At 40.6% G+C, this 18573-nt stretch overlaps 1 protein-coding gene across 1 annotated transcript in view; it reads left to right on the forward strand.

Annotated features, from left to right (window-relative positions):
- LOC143523065 (uncharacterized) overlaps nucleotides 1-18573 on the forward strand; it is a 109817-nt gene that overhangs the window by 84229 nt on the left and 7015 nt on the right. The window contains exons 11-23 of the mRNA XM_077017212.1: nucleotides 1004-1441; nucleotides 1896-2321; nucleotides 2906-3343; nucleotides 3764-4213; nucleotides 4699-5106; nucleotides 10468-10908; nucleotides 12113-12550; nucleotides 13005-13430; nucleotides 14015-14452; nucleotides 14874-15323; nucleotides 17163-17618; nucleotides 17849-18106; nucleotides 18242-18496. Of these exons, the coding sequence (XP_076873327.1) occupies nucleotides 1004-1441; nucleotides 1896-2321; nucleotides 2906-3343; nucleotides 3764-4213; nucleotides 4699-5106; nucleotides 10468-10908; nucleotides 12113-12550; nucleotides 13005-13430; nucleotides 14015-14452; nucleotides 14874-15323; nucleotides 17163-17618; nucleotides 17849-18106; nucleotides 18242-18496 (5322 nt within the window). The remainder of the gene's footprint in view (nucleotides 1-1003; nucleotides 1442-1895; nucleotides 2322-2905; nucleotides 3344-3763; nucleotides 4214-4698; nucleotides 5107-10467; nucleotides 10909-12112; nucleotides 12551-13004; nucleotides 13431-14014; nucleotides 14453-14873; nucleotides 15324-17162; nucleotides 17619-17848; nucleotides 18107-18241; nucleotides 18497-18573) is intronic.

Consider the following 18573-nt stretch of genomic DNA (forward strand, 5'->3'; position numbering starts at 1 on the left):
AATATTGTAGCGACTACTACTCCTCGCACCAAAATCCCTAACAGACAGGCACTTGGCCACTCAGGGAGTTTTAGCCCTTTAAGTGACACTGGGGGAGCGGCGCCTGCGCGCGCCAGGGGAGGGGGAGAAAACAGTGCTGTTGTTTGAGTTGCGTGGAAAATAAAGTTTCCCTCTTCAGGATTTTCTGGAATAAGCAGTTTCTGCCTCGTTTCCCGAACCCGCTTCAATATCAACACCCAGAACTTTCATTCTAGTTACCTTATACTTAGCCTGATTATGTGATTTGTTTGTGACTTGTGTGTTCGTCTGTATAATTTTTGTTTTTGTGTAATTTGTGTGTTAACGGGCCGCCCAATGGAGGATGGGTTCCCTTTTGAGTCTTGGTCCTCCCAAGGTTTCTTCCTATTCCCCACCATCATAGGGAGTTTTTCCTTGCCACTGTCGCCTTTGGCTTGCTCATTAGGGATTTGGACCCATAGTATTGTTAAAACTTGTAAATCCTGTAAAGCGCTTTGTGACAACATGTGTTGTGAAAGGCGCTATAGAAATAAATTTGATTTGATTTGATATTCGGATGAGAGAGTTTGCTGACTGTAAATTAATGAAATGCTGCTTTGACATCTGTTCTGAATATGATCAGTGCTCAGACCTGTAAAGCATGATGACAATGTGGTGTGTTTACTTTGTAGGAGTTTTTGTTCTGTCTGTCCTAGTCCACAAACACATAGAGAAAAACAACACAGAAGAAAAGAAAAGTAATAGAGGGTGTGGACACTGTAATAGACAACAACTATCTGACCAAATTATGTCATTTCAGTGTCCCTGTTATTACTTTGTATTTCTGCTGATTTCATTTTGTGTGACTCTATTCCAACAGGTTTCAATATGATAAATAACAGATGGTCTGTTTACAGCAAATTGTACAAATTAATCTGTTATATCTGTTGATTTTTACTAATTGTATCTACTAATTCTGTGTTTTTTGAACTCTCTATTCCAACAGGTTTGAGGGTGATGTTCTTCATAATAAAGAACAGAGAAGATCTGCAGTGGAGTTTCTGCTGAAGCTGATTGTTACAGCAGCAGAGTGTGATGCAGCTACAGGAGAGAGTTTCACTAAGCTGCTGACATCTGTGTGCAGCTACACAACCTTCCCTGTAGATGGGATTAATTATCAGTGTGATTTCCTGCTGGATCTGTACTCACGTGTGAAGGACTATGAGACTCAAACAGGCAGGAGTGTCCTTCCAGCATTACAGCCAGTTTACCAGTCAGCTCCTGCAGTCTGGTACATAGACCTCTCAGAGAGAAAGACCTCCCTCTTCCTCGAAGTGCTGAAACTCCACACAGTGAAGAAACCAGTAAAGCTGTTGGACTGGTCAGTTGAAGAGAGTGAAGTGAGGAGTTTCCTTCAGTGTGTGCCCTACATCTCCCAGCTCAGGTGAGTGAGAAGCAGGTGTAATGTTTATACTGAGTTTTTCATTAAAGGTTGTGAGTTGGGTCGTCTTTATTTAGTGTAGAGTTTAGCGTAGTGGTTGATTCCCCCTTGACTCCTCACACTACACTCACTGTAAATTGTTATTATAAGTTATTCAGATGAGAGAGTTTGCTGACTGTAAATTAATGAAATGTTGCTTTGTCATCTGTTCTGAATGTGATCAGTGCTTAGACCTGTAAAGCATGATGACAATGTGGTGTGTTTACTTTGTAGGAGTTTTTGTTCTGTCTGTCCTAGTCCACAAACACATAGAGAAAAACAACACAGAAGAAAAGTAATAGAGCGTGTGAACACTGTAATAGACATCACCTATCTGACCAATTTATGTCATTTCAGTGTCCTGTTATTACTTTGTATTTCTGCTTATTTTATTTTGTGTGACTATGTATTCCAACAGGTTTCATTATAATAAAGAACAGAGAAGATCTGCAGTGGCGTTTCTGCTGAAGCTGATTGTTACAGCAGCAGAGTGTGATGCAGCTACAGGAGAGAGTTTCACTAAGCTGCTGACATCTGTGTGCAGCTACACATCCTTCCCTGTGTATTGGAATGATTATCAGTGTGATTTCCTGCTTGATCTGTACTCACATGTGAAGGACTATGAGACTCAAACAGGCAGGAGTGTCCTTCCAGCATTACAGCCAGTTTACCAGTCAGCTCCTGCAGTCTGGAACATAGACCTCTCAGAGAGAAAGACCTCCCTCTTCCTAGAAGTGCTGAAACTCCACACAGTGAAGAAACCAGTAGAGCTGAGAGGCTGGTCAGATGAAGAGAGTGAAGTGAGGAGTTTCCTTCAGTGTCTGCCCTACATCTCCCAGCTCAGGTGAGTGTGAAGCAGGTTTAATGTTTATACTGAGTTTTTCATTAAAGGTTGTGAGTTGGGTCGTCTTTATTTAGTGTAGAGTTTAGCGTAGTGGTTGACCCCCTTGACTCCTCACACTACACTCACTGTAAATTGTTATTGTAAGTTATTCAGATGAGAGTTTGCTGACTGTAAATGAATGAAATGCTGCTTTGTCATCTGTTCTGAATGTGAGCAGTGCTCAGACCTGTAAAGCATGATGACAATGTGGTGTGTTTACTTTGTAGGAGTTTTTGTTCTGTCTGTCCTAGTCCACAAACACATAGAGAAAAACAACACAGAAGAAAAGAAAAGTAATAGAGGGTGTGGACACTGGAATAGACATCAACTATCTGACCAAATTATGTCATTTCAGTGTCCCTGTTATTACTTTGTATTTCTGCTCATTTTATTTTGTGTGACTCTGTATTCCAACAGGCTTCATTATAATAAAGAACAGATGGTCTGTTTACAGCAAACTAAACAAATTAATCTGTTATGTCTGTTGATTTATACTAATTGTATCAACTAATTCTGTGTTTTCTGTGAACTCTCTTTTCCAACAGGTTTGAGGGTGATGTTCTTAAGAATAAAGAACAGAGAAGATCTGCAGTGGAGTTTCTGCTGAAGCTGATTGTTACAGCAGCAGAGTGTGATGCAGCTACAGGAGAGAGTTTCACTAAGCTGCTGACATCTGTGTGCAGCTACAAAACCTTCCCTGTAGATGAGACTAATCATCAGAGTGATTTCCTGCTGGATCTGTACTCACATTTGAAGGACTATAAGACTCAAACAGGCAGGAGTGTTCTTCCAGAATTACAGCCAGTTTACCAGTCAGTTCCTGCAGTCTGGAACATAGACCTTTCAGAGAGAAAGACCTCCCTCTTCTTAGAAGTGCTGAAACTCCAAACAGTGAAGAAACCAGTAGAGCTGAGAGGCTGGTCAGATGAAGAGAGTGAAGTGAGGAGTTTCCTTCAGTGTCTGCCCTACATCTCCCAGCTCAGGTGAGTGAGATGTTTTTATAAGAAACACAGGAGTCACATGTAACTTTAGAACAGTGCTCAGACCTGTAAAGCATGATGACAATGTGGTGTGTTCACTTCGTTGGAGTTTTTGTTCTGTCTGTCCTAGTCCACAAACACATAGAGAAAAACAACACAGAAGAAAAGAAAAGTAATAGAGGGTGTGGACACTGTAATAGACATTGACTATCTGACCAAATTATGTAATTTCAGTGTCCCTGTTATTACTTTGTATTTCTGCTGATTGTATTTTGTGTGACTCTGTATTCCACAGGTTTCATTATGATAAAGAACAGATGGTCTGTTTACAGTAAACTGTACAAATTAATCTGTTATGTCTACTGATTGCTACTAATTGTATCTACCAATTCTGTGTTATCTGTGAACTCTCTATTCCAACAGGTTTGAGTATCATGTTCTTTATAATAAAGAACAGAGAAGATCTGCAGTGGAGTTTCTGCTGAAGCTGATTGTTACAGCAGCAGAGTGTGATGCAGCTACAGGAGAGAGTTTCACTAAGCTGCTGACATCTGTGTGCAGCTACACAAACTTCCCTTTTGGAGATGACGTGTCCATTAAATCTTCTCAGTGTGATTTCCTGCTGGATCTGTACTCACGTGTGAAGGACTATGAGACTCAAACAGGCAGGAGTGTCCTTCCAGCATTACAGCCAGTTTACCAGTCAGCTCCTGCAGTCTGGAACATAGACCTCTCAGAGAGAAAGACCTCCCTCTTCCTAGAAGTGCTGAAACTCCAAACAGTGAAGAAACCAGTAGAGCTGAGAGGCTGGTCAGATGAAGAGAGTGAAGTGAGGAGTTTCCTTCAGTGTCTGCCCTACATCTCCCAGCTCAGGTGAGTGAGATGTTTTTGTAACTACCACATATGTTCTGTAGTTCTCATGTTATCTGAACTTCTGTTGGTTTGCACATTTTCACTCTTACACTATTTACATTTCTGTTAACTGTATATCTTTGTAATTAAAGTGAGTCTGTTATAACCTCACAGTCTATTATATCTGTTTTTAGTTATTTAATGATTTATTTTAAATTGTGATTTATTCTAATCCTTTTTAGTTTATTTAAACTCTTGTTGCCTATTCCCTTGTAAAGTGTCCTTGTGTGTCTTGAAAGGCGCTTATAAATAAAATTCTATTATTATTATTATTATTATATCATGTGTTCTGATGAATGCCATTTTCACAACATCTATGCTGTTTGTCAGTCTTCAAACTTTAATGCCTTTTAATGCTTGAAGAACATTATAGAGGATACTCAAGTCTATAAGCCATCTTGAAATGTACTGAACAGAAATAAATGGATTAATTGTTGTTTTTGTAGGTTTTTTTCACTACATAATCAAACAGAATCCTATAAGAATAAAAAAAGATTATTTCTACTGAACCTGAGTCTGCAAGCAGCTGTTCATCAGAGAGACACTGTTAAGAGAACTATAGAGGAACTGATGTCACATACAGAAGATGAAGAAGATTTCCTGCTGGATCTGTACTCACATGTGAAGGACTATGAGACTCAAACAGGCAGGAGTGTCCTTACAGCATTACAGCCAGTTTACCAGTCAGCTCCTGCAGTCTGGAACATAGACCTCTCAAAGAGAAAGACCTCCCTCTTCCTAGAAGTGCTGAAACTCCAAACAGTGAAGAAACCAGTAGAGCTGAGAGGCTGGTCAGATGAAGAGAGTGAAGTGAGGAGTTTCCTTCAGTGTCTGCCCTACATCTCCCAGCTCAGGTGAGTGAGAAGCTTTTATACGTACTACATGTATAATGTTTAAAATGAGGTTTTTTCCTTCAAGGTTTGGCCGTTGTATTTGTTTTTGTGAGCTCATGTCTCACTGAGTATGCTCACAGCTCAGGTGAGTGAGAAGTCTTTTCACTACAGGGTTGTGTTTGATGTTCTCTGGTGGTTTTTGTGAGTTGTTCTCTCACTATAAATTAGTGAATGTTGTGGACCAGACATGTGAATGAAATGTTGCCTTCTAATTTGTTATGAATGTGAGCTCTGCTTGTGATGAGCAGGGAGTGCGAAATAAAATGGAAGCGATCACGCCAAGTCTAAAGGGAGGTTTTAATGAATAAAGTGCGTAAACCAAAAACTTGTGACAAGATCCAAATAAAGGATACAATGACCAGCAGTCCACTGGTACAAAGACAAGACATATATAGACAGACAAACAACCGTCAGGTGAGGCGGATCATAGGCCCCGCCCACCTGAGGGATGAACACAACGCAACAACACAACTGCCGCTGTATACGGGGGCGACCAGTAAGGGGCCCTCCGTATCGTGACACTGCTCATGTCTGTAAAGTGTGTGTAACTGATGACTGGACGCTGAGATTAATCAGTGTGAAAGACTCACATGCTTTTATTCTACCGTAATAATATCGCTAGAGCACTAATGAACAACAACGTGCACACAGATAAGTCAGGACAACGACTGACAAACACAATGATGAAAAGCATAAACACTTAAATACACAAACAGTAACATGTAACAAGTGTTAGGAGACAAGAGACAGATGAGACCACTAACTAGACTAGCAGAGTTGTGTTTACTAGCAGGTTTTGTTCAATCTGCACTACTCTAAACTCAAACGAAGAAAAACATACAAACCAATAAGATAATTTACTGAATATCTGCAATATCTAAAAATGCATTAACTAGATAACTTTAAACATTGGGATTTAATAGTTATGGTTAACATGACTTAACATGGATATTAACTCAGTTTTGTCATGTGATGATCTGATATATAAATGCAACATCCTTACCATTCTATTTTTAGGTGCCTAGAATTTGAGTGAGTTTGTCTTTTATGTACCTCTACACTGTAAAAAAAAAAAGTGTAAAAAAACGGTAATTTTCTGGAAATGGGGGCGCCAGAAAATTACTGTAAAAAAACAGATAAGTACTGTAAATTTAAAAACATACATAAACTGTAAAAAAACGGCAATTTTCTGGCGCCCCGTTTCCAGAAAATTACCGTTTTTTTACAGTTTATGTAAAAAAACAGATAAGTACTGTAAATTTTAAAACATACATAAACTGTAAAAAAATGGTGATTATAACACTTAACATGCAACACTGTCATTTTAAAGGAAATATTCCTAAAATTGAATGTGGTCTTTACTCTAGTTCACATTCAATTATAACAATATTGCAGTGTGGTGTAGGAAGGAGAGGTAGCAAACAGATCCACCGCAGCACAAGGCTTTTTAAATTCAAACTGCCTCAACAACATAATCACGCCAGACCCCACGATCACGCAGAAGAGACTTAATTTAGACACAAAACATGAGAGAACGGCAATAACACGACAACACTACACAAACATGGCATAGAATAATTCACACAGTACAACTACATAAATTGATGAAGGGGGACTTAAACCAAGTAATGCACATAATCAAGTACACAATTAATCAACACATGCATAGACATCACATTAACAGATAACGATACCGGAGTCGCAGAGACTCATGGGAAGTAGCGCCGTCCCCCATTGGACCGACGCTTCAATATAAAAATATATATAACATTAATAGTTAAAATGAGCCATAAACTCCGAACCGTCAGAACACACATTTCAACGCTACGGTTATAGTTAAACTATGATCGGACAGGAATGCCAGACACATGTTCTAGCGCTATATGAACCGATAAGAATATATTACGCGTTAACTAAATAAGTTACATGCACTGAAAGCTGACGTTGCAAATACTCATTTGAAGAAACACTGATTTCAAAACTCATGCATTTGGGCTGCAGCGGGGTGATAACGAAAGGTTCTTCAAACAATATGCACAACCAGAACAACTCTTCATGCACACTGTGCAGTGGTCCGATTCAAACAGGCCCCACCCCTACCAATCATAAACTTAACATATTCAGTTATCTTTACTTAACATGATCATTGCAATGCCTATTTCAGCTCAATAATGATAACAACTAGTTTTATTTAGTAATGGCAATATTTTTTATGAAACATGAAATAATAATTAATGATTACTAAAATAATTTATTAAAACCTAATCCGGGTTTACAGTGTAGATACAGTGATACAGATACAGTGCATATTTAATAGTGGATTGAAAATGAGATGGATCTGGAACGCCTTAACTCTTTATGTATGTTATAAATATAAAAATAAATCACAGTCAAGAACATTTTACTTTTTACTCACTTTTATAACATGAAAATCACATATTTAACATGTCAAAACTTAAAATAAAACATGCATCAATGTTGTCTTGTAATATTTCCTTGAAATTAATTCCAGAAGATTCTATTACTTTGTCTCATTAAGATTAATCAATATTACTTTCTTTTTACAGTTTGTTTAGTTAAAATTATTATCTAAGAATTGTTAAAAAACAGATTTATAATGTATTTAATTTATACAGATTTTTCTTGTTAAATCACATGACATTTTTAAATAAACAGTTTGTTCTGGTAATTGTAATACACTTTCCCTGTCATTTTAAAATACAGGAAAAAACTGTAAAATTTATTGGGAAAAACCTGTAAAAAAACTGTTTTTTTTTACAGTGTAGTTTTAACTGTAGAGCCCTAATGCCGTACGTGTAGGTCCCTAATGCAGTAAGTGTAGGTCATTTATGCCGTAAGTGTCGGTCCCTAATGCTTTAACTTGATTTGCGGTTGGTATGGGTTTGAGCAATGATCACGTTTACACATTCTTATGTAATATAAATAAAGTAATAAAGTAATATAAATGTAAAGCCAATGAAGTGGCTGGAAATAAGCAGGAAAATAATGAGGTCCTTCAACATCTGAAGGATCCCAAAACCTCAAAGTCTTCTGATGACCGTGTGTGAGATCTCTTGAGACTTCATGAACACAGACAGGGATCATGCAACACTGGCAAATGTGATTGGGCTGCAATAAAAATTAATGTGGAAGTAACACGTTACTGGATTGGTTAAAATAATGAGTAGCACACAATATTCACTTTTTAATTTGACTTCAAAACGTATGTGACACTGTGGAGTGTCGAGGGTGAGAGACAGAACTTGTGTGTGTATTATTAGTTATAATAATAAAGCAGCATTAGTTTATCTGCTGTGTCTGGTGGTGTGGACTCATGGTGTCTCACCACCAGTGTGTTGTAGATTGGGTGGTAGATATTCTCCATAATGTCCTGCAGGTTAGACAGCACTGTTAGTGAGTCCAGCTTCACACCCACAATGTCACCGGCCTTGTTGATCAGTTTGTTGAATCTGTTGACATCTGTCACCCTCAGCCTGCTGCCCCAGCATGCAACAGGATAGAGGATAGAACTCACCACCTCAGACTCATAGAAGATCCTGAACATAGAGGATAGAACTCACCACCACACACTCATAGAAGATCCTGAACATAGAGGATAGAACTCACTACCACAGACTCATAGAAGATCCTGAACATAGAGGATAGAACTCACCACCTCAGACTCATAGAAGATCCTGAACATAGAGGATAGAACTCACCACCACAGACTCATAGAAGATCCTGAACATAGAGGATAGAACTCACCACCACAGACTCACAGAAGATCCTGAACATAGAGGATAGAACTCACCACCTCAGACTCATAGAAGATCCTGAACATAGAGGATAGAACTCACCACCTCAGACTCATAGAAGATCCTGAACATAGAGGATAGAACTCACCACCACAGACTCATAGAAGATCCTGAACATAGAGGATAGAACTCACCACCTCAGACTCATAGAAGATCCTGAACATAGAGGATAGAACTCACCACCTCAGACTCATAGAAGATCCTGAACATAGAGGATAGAACTCACCACCTCAGACTCATAGAAGATCCTGAACATAGAGGATAGAACTCACCACCACAGACTCATAGAAGATCCTGAACATAGAGGATAGAACTCACCACCACAGACTCATAGAAGATCCTGAACATAGAGGATAGAACTCACCACCACAGACTCATAGAAGATCCTGAACATAGAAGATAGAGTGAGTGGAGTGGTCTATCAGTAGTGGGGGGTGAGTAGTCTATCAGTAGTGGGGGGGTGAGTGGTCTATCAGTAGTGAGGGGGCGAGTGGTCTATCAGTAGTGGGGGGTGAGTGGAGTGGGCTAGCAGGAGGTAGATGAGTCTGGGGAGGACACAGCTTCACTAAACAGATCAGGACTGTGGACTAGCCTGTCTGGAGAGGACACAGCTTCACTAAACAGATCAGGACTGTGGACTAGTCTGTCTGGAGAGGACACAGCTTCACTAAACAGATCAGGACTGTGGACTAGCCTGTCTGGAGAGGACACAGCTTCACTAAACAGATCAGGACTGTGGACTAGCCTGTCTGGAGAGGACACAGCTTCACTAAACAGATCAGGACTGTGGACTAGCCTGTCTGGAGAGGACACAGCTTCACTAAACAGATCAGGACTGTGGACTAGCCTGTCTGGAGAGGACACAGCTTCACTAAACAGATCAGGACTGTGGACTAGCCTGTCTGGAGAGGACACAGCTTCACTAAACAGATCAGGACTGTGGACTAGCCTGTCTGGAGAGGACACAGCTTCACTAAACAGATCAGGACTGTGGACTAGCCTGTCTGGAGAGAACACAGCTTCACTAAGTTCATTGTCAGAATTTCTATAATGAAATGTTAAAAGATAAATAAAGTGAAACAAGAAAAGTGAAGACACTAACGTGATTAAGTGTACCAGGCTGTACACACAGGACCACACACACACACACACACACACTGAGGCATCCTTACTAGTGTGTGTGTGAAAGAGGAGATAGTGAAACATGTTATATGATAGGGGTCATAATCATGTGAAATTCTATATGGTTGTGGTGAATTTCTTGTGTTACACTCAAGGTTTCTTTGGTCTGTTTTGCTGTGTCTCTCATTACCCACAAACACATGCAGGCAGGTCTGTGTGTTTAGAGGAGACATGAACCAGCGTTCAGACTAGTGGTGGTGTTACTGTACTGGAAATGGTCTGTTTACAGCAAACTGTACAAATTAATTTGTTATGTATGATGATTTATACTAACTGTATCTACTCATTCTGTGTTTCTGTGAACTCTCTATTACAATTACAACAGGTTTGAGTATGATGTTCTTGATTATGAAGAACAGAGAAGATCTGCAGTGGAGTTTCTGCTGAAGCTGATTGTTACAGCAGCAGAGTGTGATGCAGCTACAGGAGAGAGTTTCACTAAGCTGCTGACATCTGTGTGCAGCTACACAACCTTCCCTGTAGATTGGACACACTATCATCAGTGTGATTTCCTGCTGGATCTGTGCTCACGTGTGAAGGACTATGAGACTCAAACAGGCAGGAGTGTCCTTCCAGCATTACAGCCAGTTTACCAGTCAGCTCCTGCAGTCTGGTACATAGACCTCTCAGAGAGAAAGACCTCCGTCTTCCTAGAAGTGCTGAAACTCCAAACAGTGAAGAAACCAGTAAAGCTGAGAGGCTGGTCAGATGAAGAGAGTGAAGTGAGGAGTTTCCTTCAGTGTCTGCCCTACATCTCCCACCTCAGGTGAGTGAGAAGCAGGTGTAATGTTTATACTGAGTTTTTCATTAAAGGTTGTGAGTTGGGTCGTCTTTATTTAGTGTAGAGTTTAGCGTAGTGGTTGATTCCCCCTTGACACCTCACACTACACTCACTGTAAATTGTTATTGTAAGTTATTCAGACACGGAATGAAAACCTGGCGCTCATCACAAGACATTTACATTGACAATATTGTAGCGACTACTACTCCTCGCACCAAAATCCCTAACAGACAGGCACTTGGCCACTCAGGGAGTTTTAGCCCTTTAAGTGACACTGGGGGAGCGGCGCCTGCGCGCGCCAGGGGAGGGGGAGAAAACAGTGCTGTTGTTTGAGTTGCGTGAAAAATAAAGTTTCCCTCTTCAGGATTTTCTGGAATAAGCAGTTTCTGCCTCGTTTCCCGAACCCGCTTCAATATCAACACCCAGAACTTTCATTCTAGTTACCTTATACTTAGCCTGATTATGTGATTTGTTTGTGACTTGTGTGTTCGTCTGTATAATTTTTGTTTTTGTGTAATTTGTGTGTTAACGGGCCGCCCAATGGAGGATGGGTTCCCTTTTGAGTCTTGGTCCTCCCAAGGTTTCTTCCTATTCCCCACCATCATTGGGAGTTTTTCCTTGCCACTGTCGCCTTTGGCTTGCTCATTAGGGATTTGGACCCATAGTATTGTTAAAACTTGTAAATCCTGTAAAGCGCTTTGTGACAACATGTGTTGTGAAAGGCGCTATAGAAATAAATTTGATTTGATTTGATATTCGGATGAGAGAGTTTGCTGACTGTAAATTAATGAAATGCTGCTTTGACATCTGTTCTGAATATGATCAGTGCTCAGACCTGTAAAGCATGATGACAATGTGGTGTGTTTACTTTGTAGGAGTTTTTGTTCTGTCTGTCCTAGTCCACAAATACATAGAGAAAAACAACACAGAAGAAAAGAAAAGTAATAGAGGGTGTGGACACTGTAATAGACAACAACTATCTGACCAAATTATGTCATTTCAGTGTCCCTGTTATTACTTTGTATTTCTGCTGATTTCATTTTGTGTGACTCTATTCCAACAGGTTTCAATATGATAAATAACAGATGGTCTGTTTACAGCAAATTGTACAAATTAATCTGTTATATCTGTTGATTTTTACTAATTGTATCTACTAATTCTGTGTTTTTTGAACTCTCTATTCCAACAGGTTTGAGGGTGATGTTCTTCATAATAAAGAACAGAGAAGATCTGCAGTGGAGTTTCTGCTGAAGCTGATTGTTACAGCAGCAGAGTGTGATGCAGCTACAGGAGAGAGTTTCACTAAGCTGCTGACATCTGTGTGCAGCTACACAACCTTCCCTGTAGATGGGATTAATTATCAGTGTGATTTCCTGCTGGATCTGTACTCACGTGTGAAGGACTATGAGACTCAAACAGGCAGGAGTGTCCTTCCAGCATTACAGCCAGTTTACCAGTCAGCTCCTGCAGTCTGGTACATAGACCTCTCAGAGAGAAAGACCTCCCTCTTCCTCGAAGTGCTGAAACTCCACACAGTGAAGAAACCAGTAAAGCTGTTGGACTGGTCAGTTGAAGAGAGTGAAGTGAGGAGTTTCCTTCAGTGTCTGCCCTACATCTCCCAGCTCAGGTGAGTGAGAAGCAGGTGTAATGTTTATACTGAGTTTTTCATTAAAGGTTGTGAGTTGGGTCGTCTTTATTTAGTGTAGAGTTTAGCGTAGTGGTTGATTCCCCCTTGACTCCTCACACTACACTCACTGTAAATTGTTATTATAAGTTATTCAGATGAGAGAGTTTGCTGACTGTAAATTAATGAAATGTTGCTTTGTCATCTGTTCTGAATGTGATCAGTGCTTAGACCTGTAAAGCATAATGACAATGTGGTGTGTTTACTTTGTAGGAGTTTTTGTTCTGTCTGTCCTAGTCCACAAACACATAGAGAAAAACAACACAGAAGAAAAGTAATAGAGCGTGTGAACACTGTAATAGACATCACCTATCTGACCAATTTATGTCATTTCAGTGTCCTGTTATTACTTTGTATTTCTGCTTATTTTATTTTGTGTGACTATGTATTCCAACAGGTTTCATTATAATAAAGAACAGAGAAGATCTGCAGTGGCGTTTCTGCTGAAGCTGATTGTTACAGCAGCAGAGTGTGATGCAGCTACAGGAGAGAGTTTCACTAAGCTGCTGACATCTGTGTGCAGCTACACATCCTTCCCTGTGTATTGGAATGATTATCAGTGTGATTTCCTGCTTGATCTGTACTCACATGTGAAGGACTATGAGACTCAAACAGGCAGGAGTGTCCTTCCAGCATTACAGCCAGTTTACCAGTCAGCTCCTGCAGTCTGGAACATAGACCTCTCAGAGAGAAAGACCTCCCTCTTCCTAGAAGTGCTGAAACTCCACACAGTGAAGAAACCAGTAGAGCTGAGAGGCTGGTCAGATGAAGAGAGTGAAGTGAGGAGTTTCCTTCAGTGTCTGCCCTACATCTCCCAGCTCAGGTGAGTGAGAAGCAGGTGTAATGTTTATATTGAGTTTTTCATTAAAGGTTATGAGTTGGGTCGTCTTTATTTAGTGTAGAGTTTAGCGTAGTGGTTGACCCCCTTGACTCCTCACACTACACTCACTGTAAATTGTTATTGTAAGTTATTCAGATGAGAGTTTGCTGACTGTAAATGAATGAAATGCTGCTTTGTCATCTGTTCTGAATGTGAGCAGTGCTCAGACCTGTAAAGCATGATGACAATGTGGTGTGTTTACTTTGTAGGAGTTTTTGTTCTGTCTGTCCTAGTCCACAAACACATAGAGAAAAACAACACAGAAGAAAAGAAAAGTAATAGAGGGTGTGGACACTGGAATAGACATCAACTATCTGACCAAATTATGTCATTTCAGTGTCCCTGTTATTACTTTGTATTTCTGCTCATTTTATTTTGTGTGACTCTGTATTCCAACAGGCTTCATTATAATAAAGAACAGATGGTCTGTTTACAGCAAACTAAACAAATTAATCTGTTATGTCTGTTGATTTATACTAATTGTATCAACTAATTCTGTGTTTTCTGTGAACTCTCTTTTCCAACAGGTTTGAGGGTGATGTTCTTAAGAATAAAGAACAGAGAAGATCTGCAGTGGAGTTTCTGCTGAAGCTGATTGTTACAGCAGCAGAGTGTGATGCAGCTACAGGAGAGAGTTTCACTAAGCTGCTGACATCTGTGTGCAGCTACAAAACCTTCCCTGTAGATGAGACTAATCATCAGAGTGATTTCCTGCTGGATCTGTACTCACATTTGAAGGACTATAAGACTCAAACAGGCAGGAGTGTTCTTCCAGAATTACAGCCAGTTTACCAGTCAGTTCCTGCAGTCTGGAACATAGACCTTTCAGAGAGAAAGACCTCCCTCTTCCTAGAAGTGCTGAAACTCCAAACAGTGAAGAAACCAGTAGAGCTGAGAGGCTGGTCAGATGAAGAGAGTGAAGTGAGGAGTTTCCTTCAGTGTCTGCCCTACATCTCCCAGCTCAGGTGAGTGAGATGTTTTTTATAAGAAACACAGGAGTCACATGTAACTTTAGAACAGTGCTCAGACCTGTAAAGCATGATGACAATGTGGTGTGTTCACTTCGTTGGAGTTTTTGTTCTGTCTGTCCTAGTCCACAAACACATAGAGAAAAACAACACAGAAGAAAAGAAAAGTAATAGAGGGTGTGGACACTGTAATAGACATTGACTATCTGACCAAATTATGTAATTTCAGTGTCCCTGTTATTACTTTGTATTTCTGCTGATTGTATTTTGTGTGACTCTGTATTCCACAGGTTTCATTATGATAAAGAACAGATGGTCTGTTTACAGTAAACTGTACAAATTAATCTGTTATGTCTACTGATTGCTACTAATTGTATCTACCAATTCTGTGTTATCTGTGAACTCTCTATTCCAACAGGTTTGAGTATCATGTTCTTTATAATAAAGAACAGAGAAGATCTGCAGTGGAGTTTCTGCTGAAGCTGATTGTTACAGCAGCAGAGTGTGATGCAGCTACAGGAGAGAGTTTCACTAAGCTGCTGACATCTGTGTATGACTACACAACCTTCCCTTTTGGAGATGACGTGTCCATTAAATCTTCTCAGTGTGATTTCCTGCTGGATCTGTACTCACGTGTAAAGGACTATGAGACTCAAACAGGCAGGAGTGTCCTTCCAGCATTACAGCCAGTTTACCAGTCAGCTCCTGCAGTCTGGAACATAGACCTCTCAGAGAGAAAGACCTCCCTCTTCCTAGAAGTGCTGAAACTCCAAACAGTGAAGAAACCAGTAAAGCTGAGAGGCTGGTCAGATGAAGAGAGTGAAGTGAGGAGTTTCCTTCAGTGTCTGCCCTACATCTCCCAGCTCAGGTGAGTGAGAAGATTTTATGCATACTACAGATATAATGTTTAAAATGAGGGTTTTTCCTTCAAGGTTTGGCCATTGTCTTTGTTTTTGTAAGTTCATGTCTCACTGCGTGTGCTCAGTATATTCTACAGTTGCGTGAATGAAATCTTGATTTGTAGTTGATATAAGTTTGCACAGTGATCAGGCTTATACATTCTTAAAGGATTTAACAAAGACAGCTTGTGATGGTTATTGGTGACCTTTTGTAGGTCTGTACCATTTAAACCCACCTTTAAAAATAGTTACAGTATTCAACTGTGCAGAATTACAAAACTTTTCTACATACTTCATATGCTTAACTGTTTGGTAGCCCTCAGTGAAGTTTATGGTTTGACTTTGAGATCAGCTGTGATACACTATTTTTCTTCATATTGTAGTGAGAGGATGCAAAAGCTTCTGGTGATTGTATTAGCCAATCAGAATTATTCTTCATATGGAAATATGAGCTTTATGATGCAATTGACAAACTATTATGTTATAGACTCAGAGTGAGGATCCATTAGCAGGTATAAAGGGTTTAATAAAGTACAAAAGGCAAACAACTACAAACCAGTCCAGGGTCTAAACCAGAAGAGCTACAGAAATAACAGACAGAGATACAGATGAGACAGAAGGCAAAAACAGGAGGTAACAGGTCAAAACACAGAACAATAATGAGAGAAGTAGATAAACACCTTGGTACACTTTCACAAAAGAGTCAACAACATTTCACAAGGAGCTGCTGTGGCCATCTGGCTTATGTAGGCAAAGTAATCAGTGGATTTCACAACAGCTGAAACAGGAGTCTTCAATATTCTGGAGATGGAGCCCTCTGGTGGTGAGAGGAGTAGTGGGGGGTGAGTGGTCTATCAATAGTGGGGGGTGAGTGGTCTATCAGTAGTGAGGGGGGTGAGTGGAGTGATCTATCAATAGTGGGGGGTGAGTGGAGTGATCTATCAGTAGTGGGGGGTGAGTGGTTTATCAGTAGTGAGGGGGTTGAGTGGAGTGATCTATCAGTAGTGGGGGGTGAGTGGTCTATCAGTAGTGGGGGGGTTGAGTGGAGTGATCTATCAGTAGTGGGGGTTGAGTGGAGTGATCTATCAGTAGTGGGGGGTGAGTGGTCTATCAGTAGTGGGGGGTGAGTGGAGTGTGTTATCAGTAGTGAAGGGGGGTGAGTGGAGTGGGCTAGCAGGAGGTAAATGAGTCTGGAGAGGACACAGCTTCACTAAACAGATCAGGACTGTGGACTAGCCTGTCTGGAGAGGACACAGCTTCACTAAACAGATCAGGACTGTGGACTAGTCTGTCTGGAGAGAACACAGCTTCACTAAGTTCATTGTCAGAATTTCTATAATGAAATGTTAAAAGATAAATAAAGTGAAACAAGAAAAGTGAAGACACTAACAGGATTAAGTGTACCAGGCTGCACACGCAGGTCCACACACACACACACACACACACACACACACACACAGAGAGAGACACCATTACTAGTGTGTGTGTGAAAGAGGAGATACAGTGAAACATGTTATATGATATGGGTCATAATCATGTGAAATTCTATATGGTTGTGGTGAATTTCTTGTGTTACACTCAAAGTTTCTTTGGTCTGTTTTGCTGTATTTCTCATTACCCACAAACACATGCAGGCAGGTCTGTGTGTTTTAGAGGAGACCTGAACCAGCGTTCAGTCTGGTGGTGGTGTTACTATACTGGAAATGGTCTGTTTACAGCAAACTGTACAAATTAATCTGTTATGTCTGTTGATTTCTACTAATTGTATCTACTAATTCTGTGTTTCTGTGAACTCTCTATTCCAACAGGTTTGAGGATGATGATCTTGATGATAAAGAACAGAGAAGATCTGCAGTGGAGTTTCTGCTGAAGCTGATTGTTACAGCAGCAGAGTGTGATGCAGCTACAGGAGAGAGTTTCACTAAGCTGCTGACATCTGTGTGCAGCTACACAAACTTCCCTGTAGAAGAAAGTGGTTATTATGGTTTGAAGGCTAACATTTGTGATTTCCTGCTGGATCTGTACTCACGTGTGAAGGACTATGAGACTCAAACAGGCAGGAGTTTCCTTCCAGCATTACAGCCAGTTTACCAGTCAGCTCCTGCAGTCTGGAACATAGACCTCTCAAAGAGAAAGACCTCCCTCTTCCTAGAAGTGCTGAAACTCCACACAGTGAAGAAACCAGTAGAGCTGAGAGGCTGGTCAGATGAAGAGAGTGAAGTGAGGAGTTTCCTTCAGTGTCTGCCCTACATCTCCCAGCTCAGGTTTGTACCTGAAATTGTAGGCCATATTTCACAGTTGTGTAATGTTTTCAATGTTTTATCTTATTTATTTGTAAATATAGCCTGTGATGCTAAAGAATGAAACAAGGATTAAAATGGTTTGTCCTGTTCCTTTGCTTTTTAACACTGACTGATATGAATACAGAATATAAATGTTACATGTGTTTCCTTATTTGCTTGTGTTGTCTATGTGGTTTTGTTTTCTGTTGCAGTGGTGCTGATCCGTACATCCCGTCTCTGTGTAAAGAGCTCCAGTCCAGAGATCAGGCAGGACAGGTGTCTCCTCTGCTCCAGGCCCTGGACTTCACCCTCTCTCTGGGAGGACAGTTGTCCACTCCCAGCTGCAGGGCTGTGGGGAGAGTGCTGGGTCTCTCAGCCTCCACACTCAACCTCACTCTAAACCCACGAGCCATCTCTCTCAGAGGAGTCAGGCTTCTGTTCACACACATCACACGCCTGCGCACACTCAGGTACGTAACATTATATTATTGAATTATTATATTCTAAGTAATTTAGTTTACTCTGAGGTAGATTACATTTATTATTGCAGGACTTTGTTAAATTACTAAGAGTAAACGGTGTAAATGGTGTTTGTTGTTGTGCAGTGTGAGTGGTGCTGTGGTGGTGAAGATGGTACGAACACTGAGGACAGTGAGATCTCCTGCTCCAGTCACTGTTGAGGAACTTTCACTCATCCACACCAGCACACAGCAGCCAGAGGGGGCGCTGTCCAGGGTCCTGAGCAGCTTGGCTTCTCTCCTGAGACTCTGGAGGGTCCAGTGTCTGAACCTGACTTACTACAAGATGGAGGCCCAATCTCTCACTGTCCTGCTGTGTCACCAGGGCCCTCTGACCATCAGGTCGGTGTGGTTGGTTTGTCAGTTATTTTTAATAGATAAAAGTACCAGTTTGTGATGCCATTTTCTGATGTGTATGT

Source organism: Brachyhypopomus gauderio, chromosome 1 (genome assembly GCF_052324685.1).
Source record: "Brachyhypopomus gauderio isolate BG-103 chromosome 1, BGAUD_0.2, whole genome shotgun sequence".
Classification (NCBI taxonomy): Eukaryota; Metazoa; Chordata; class Actinopteri; order Gymnotiformes; family Hypopomidae; genus Brachyhypopomus; species Brachyhypopomus gauderio.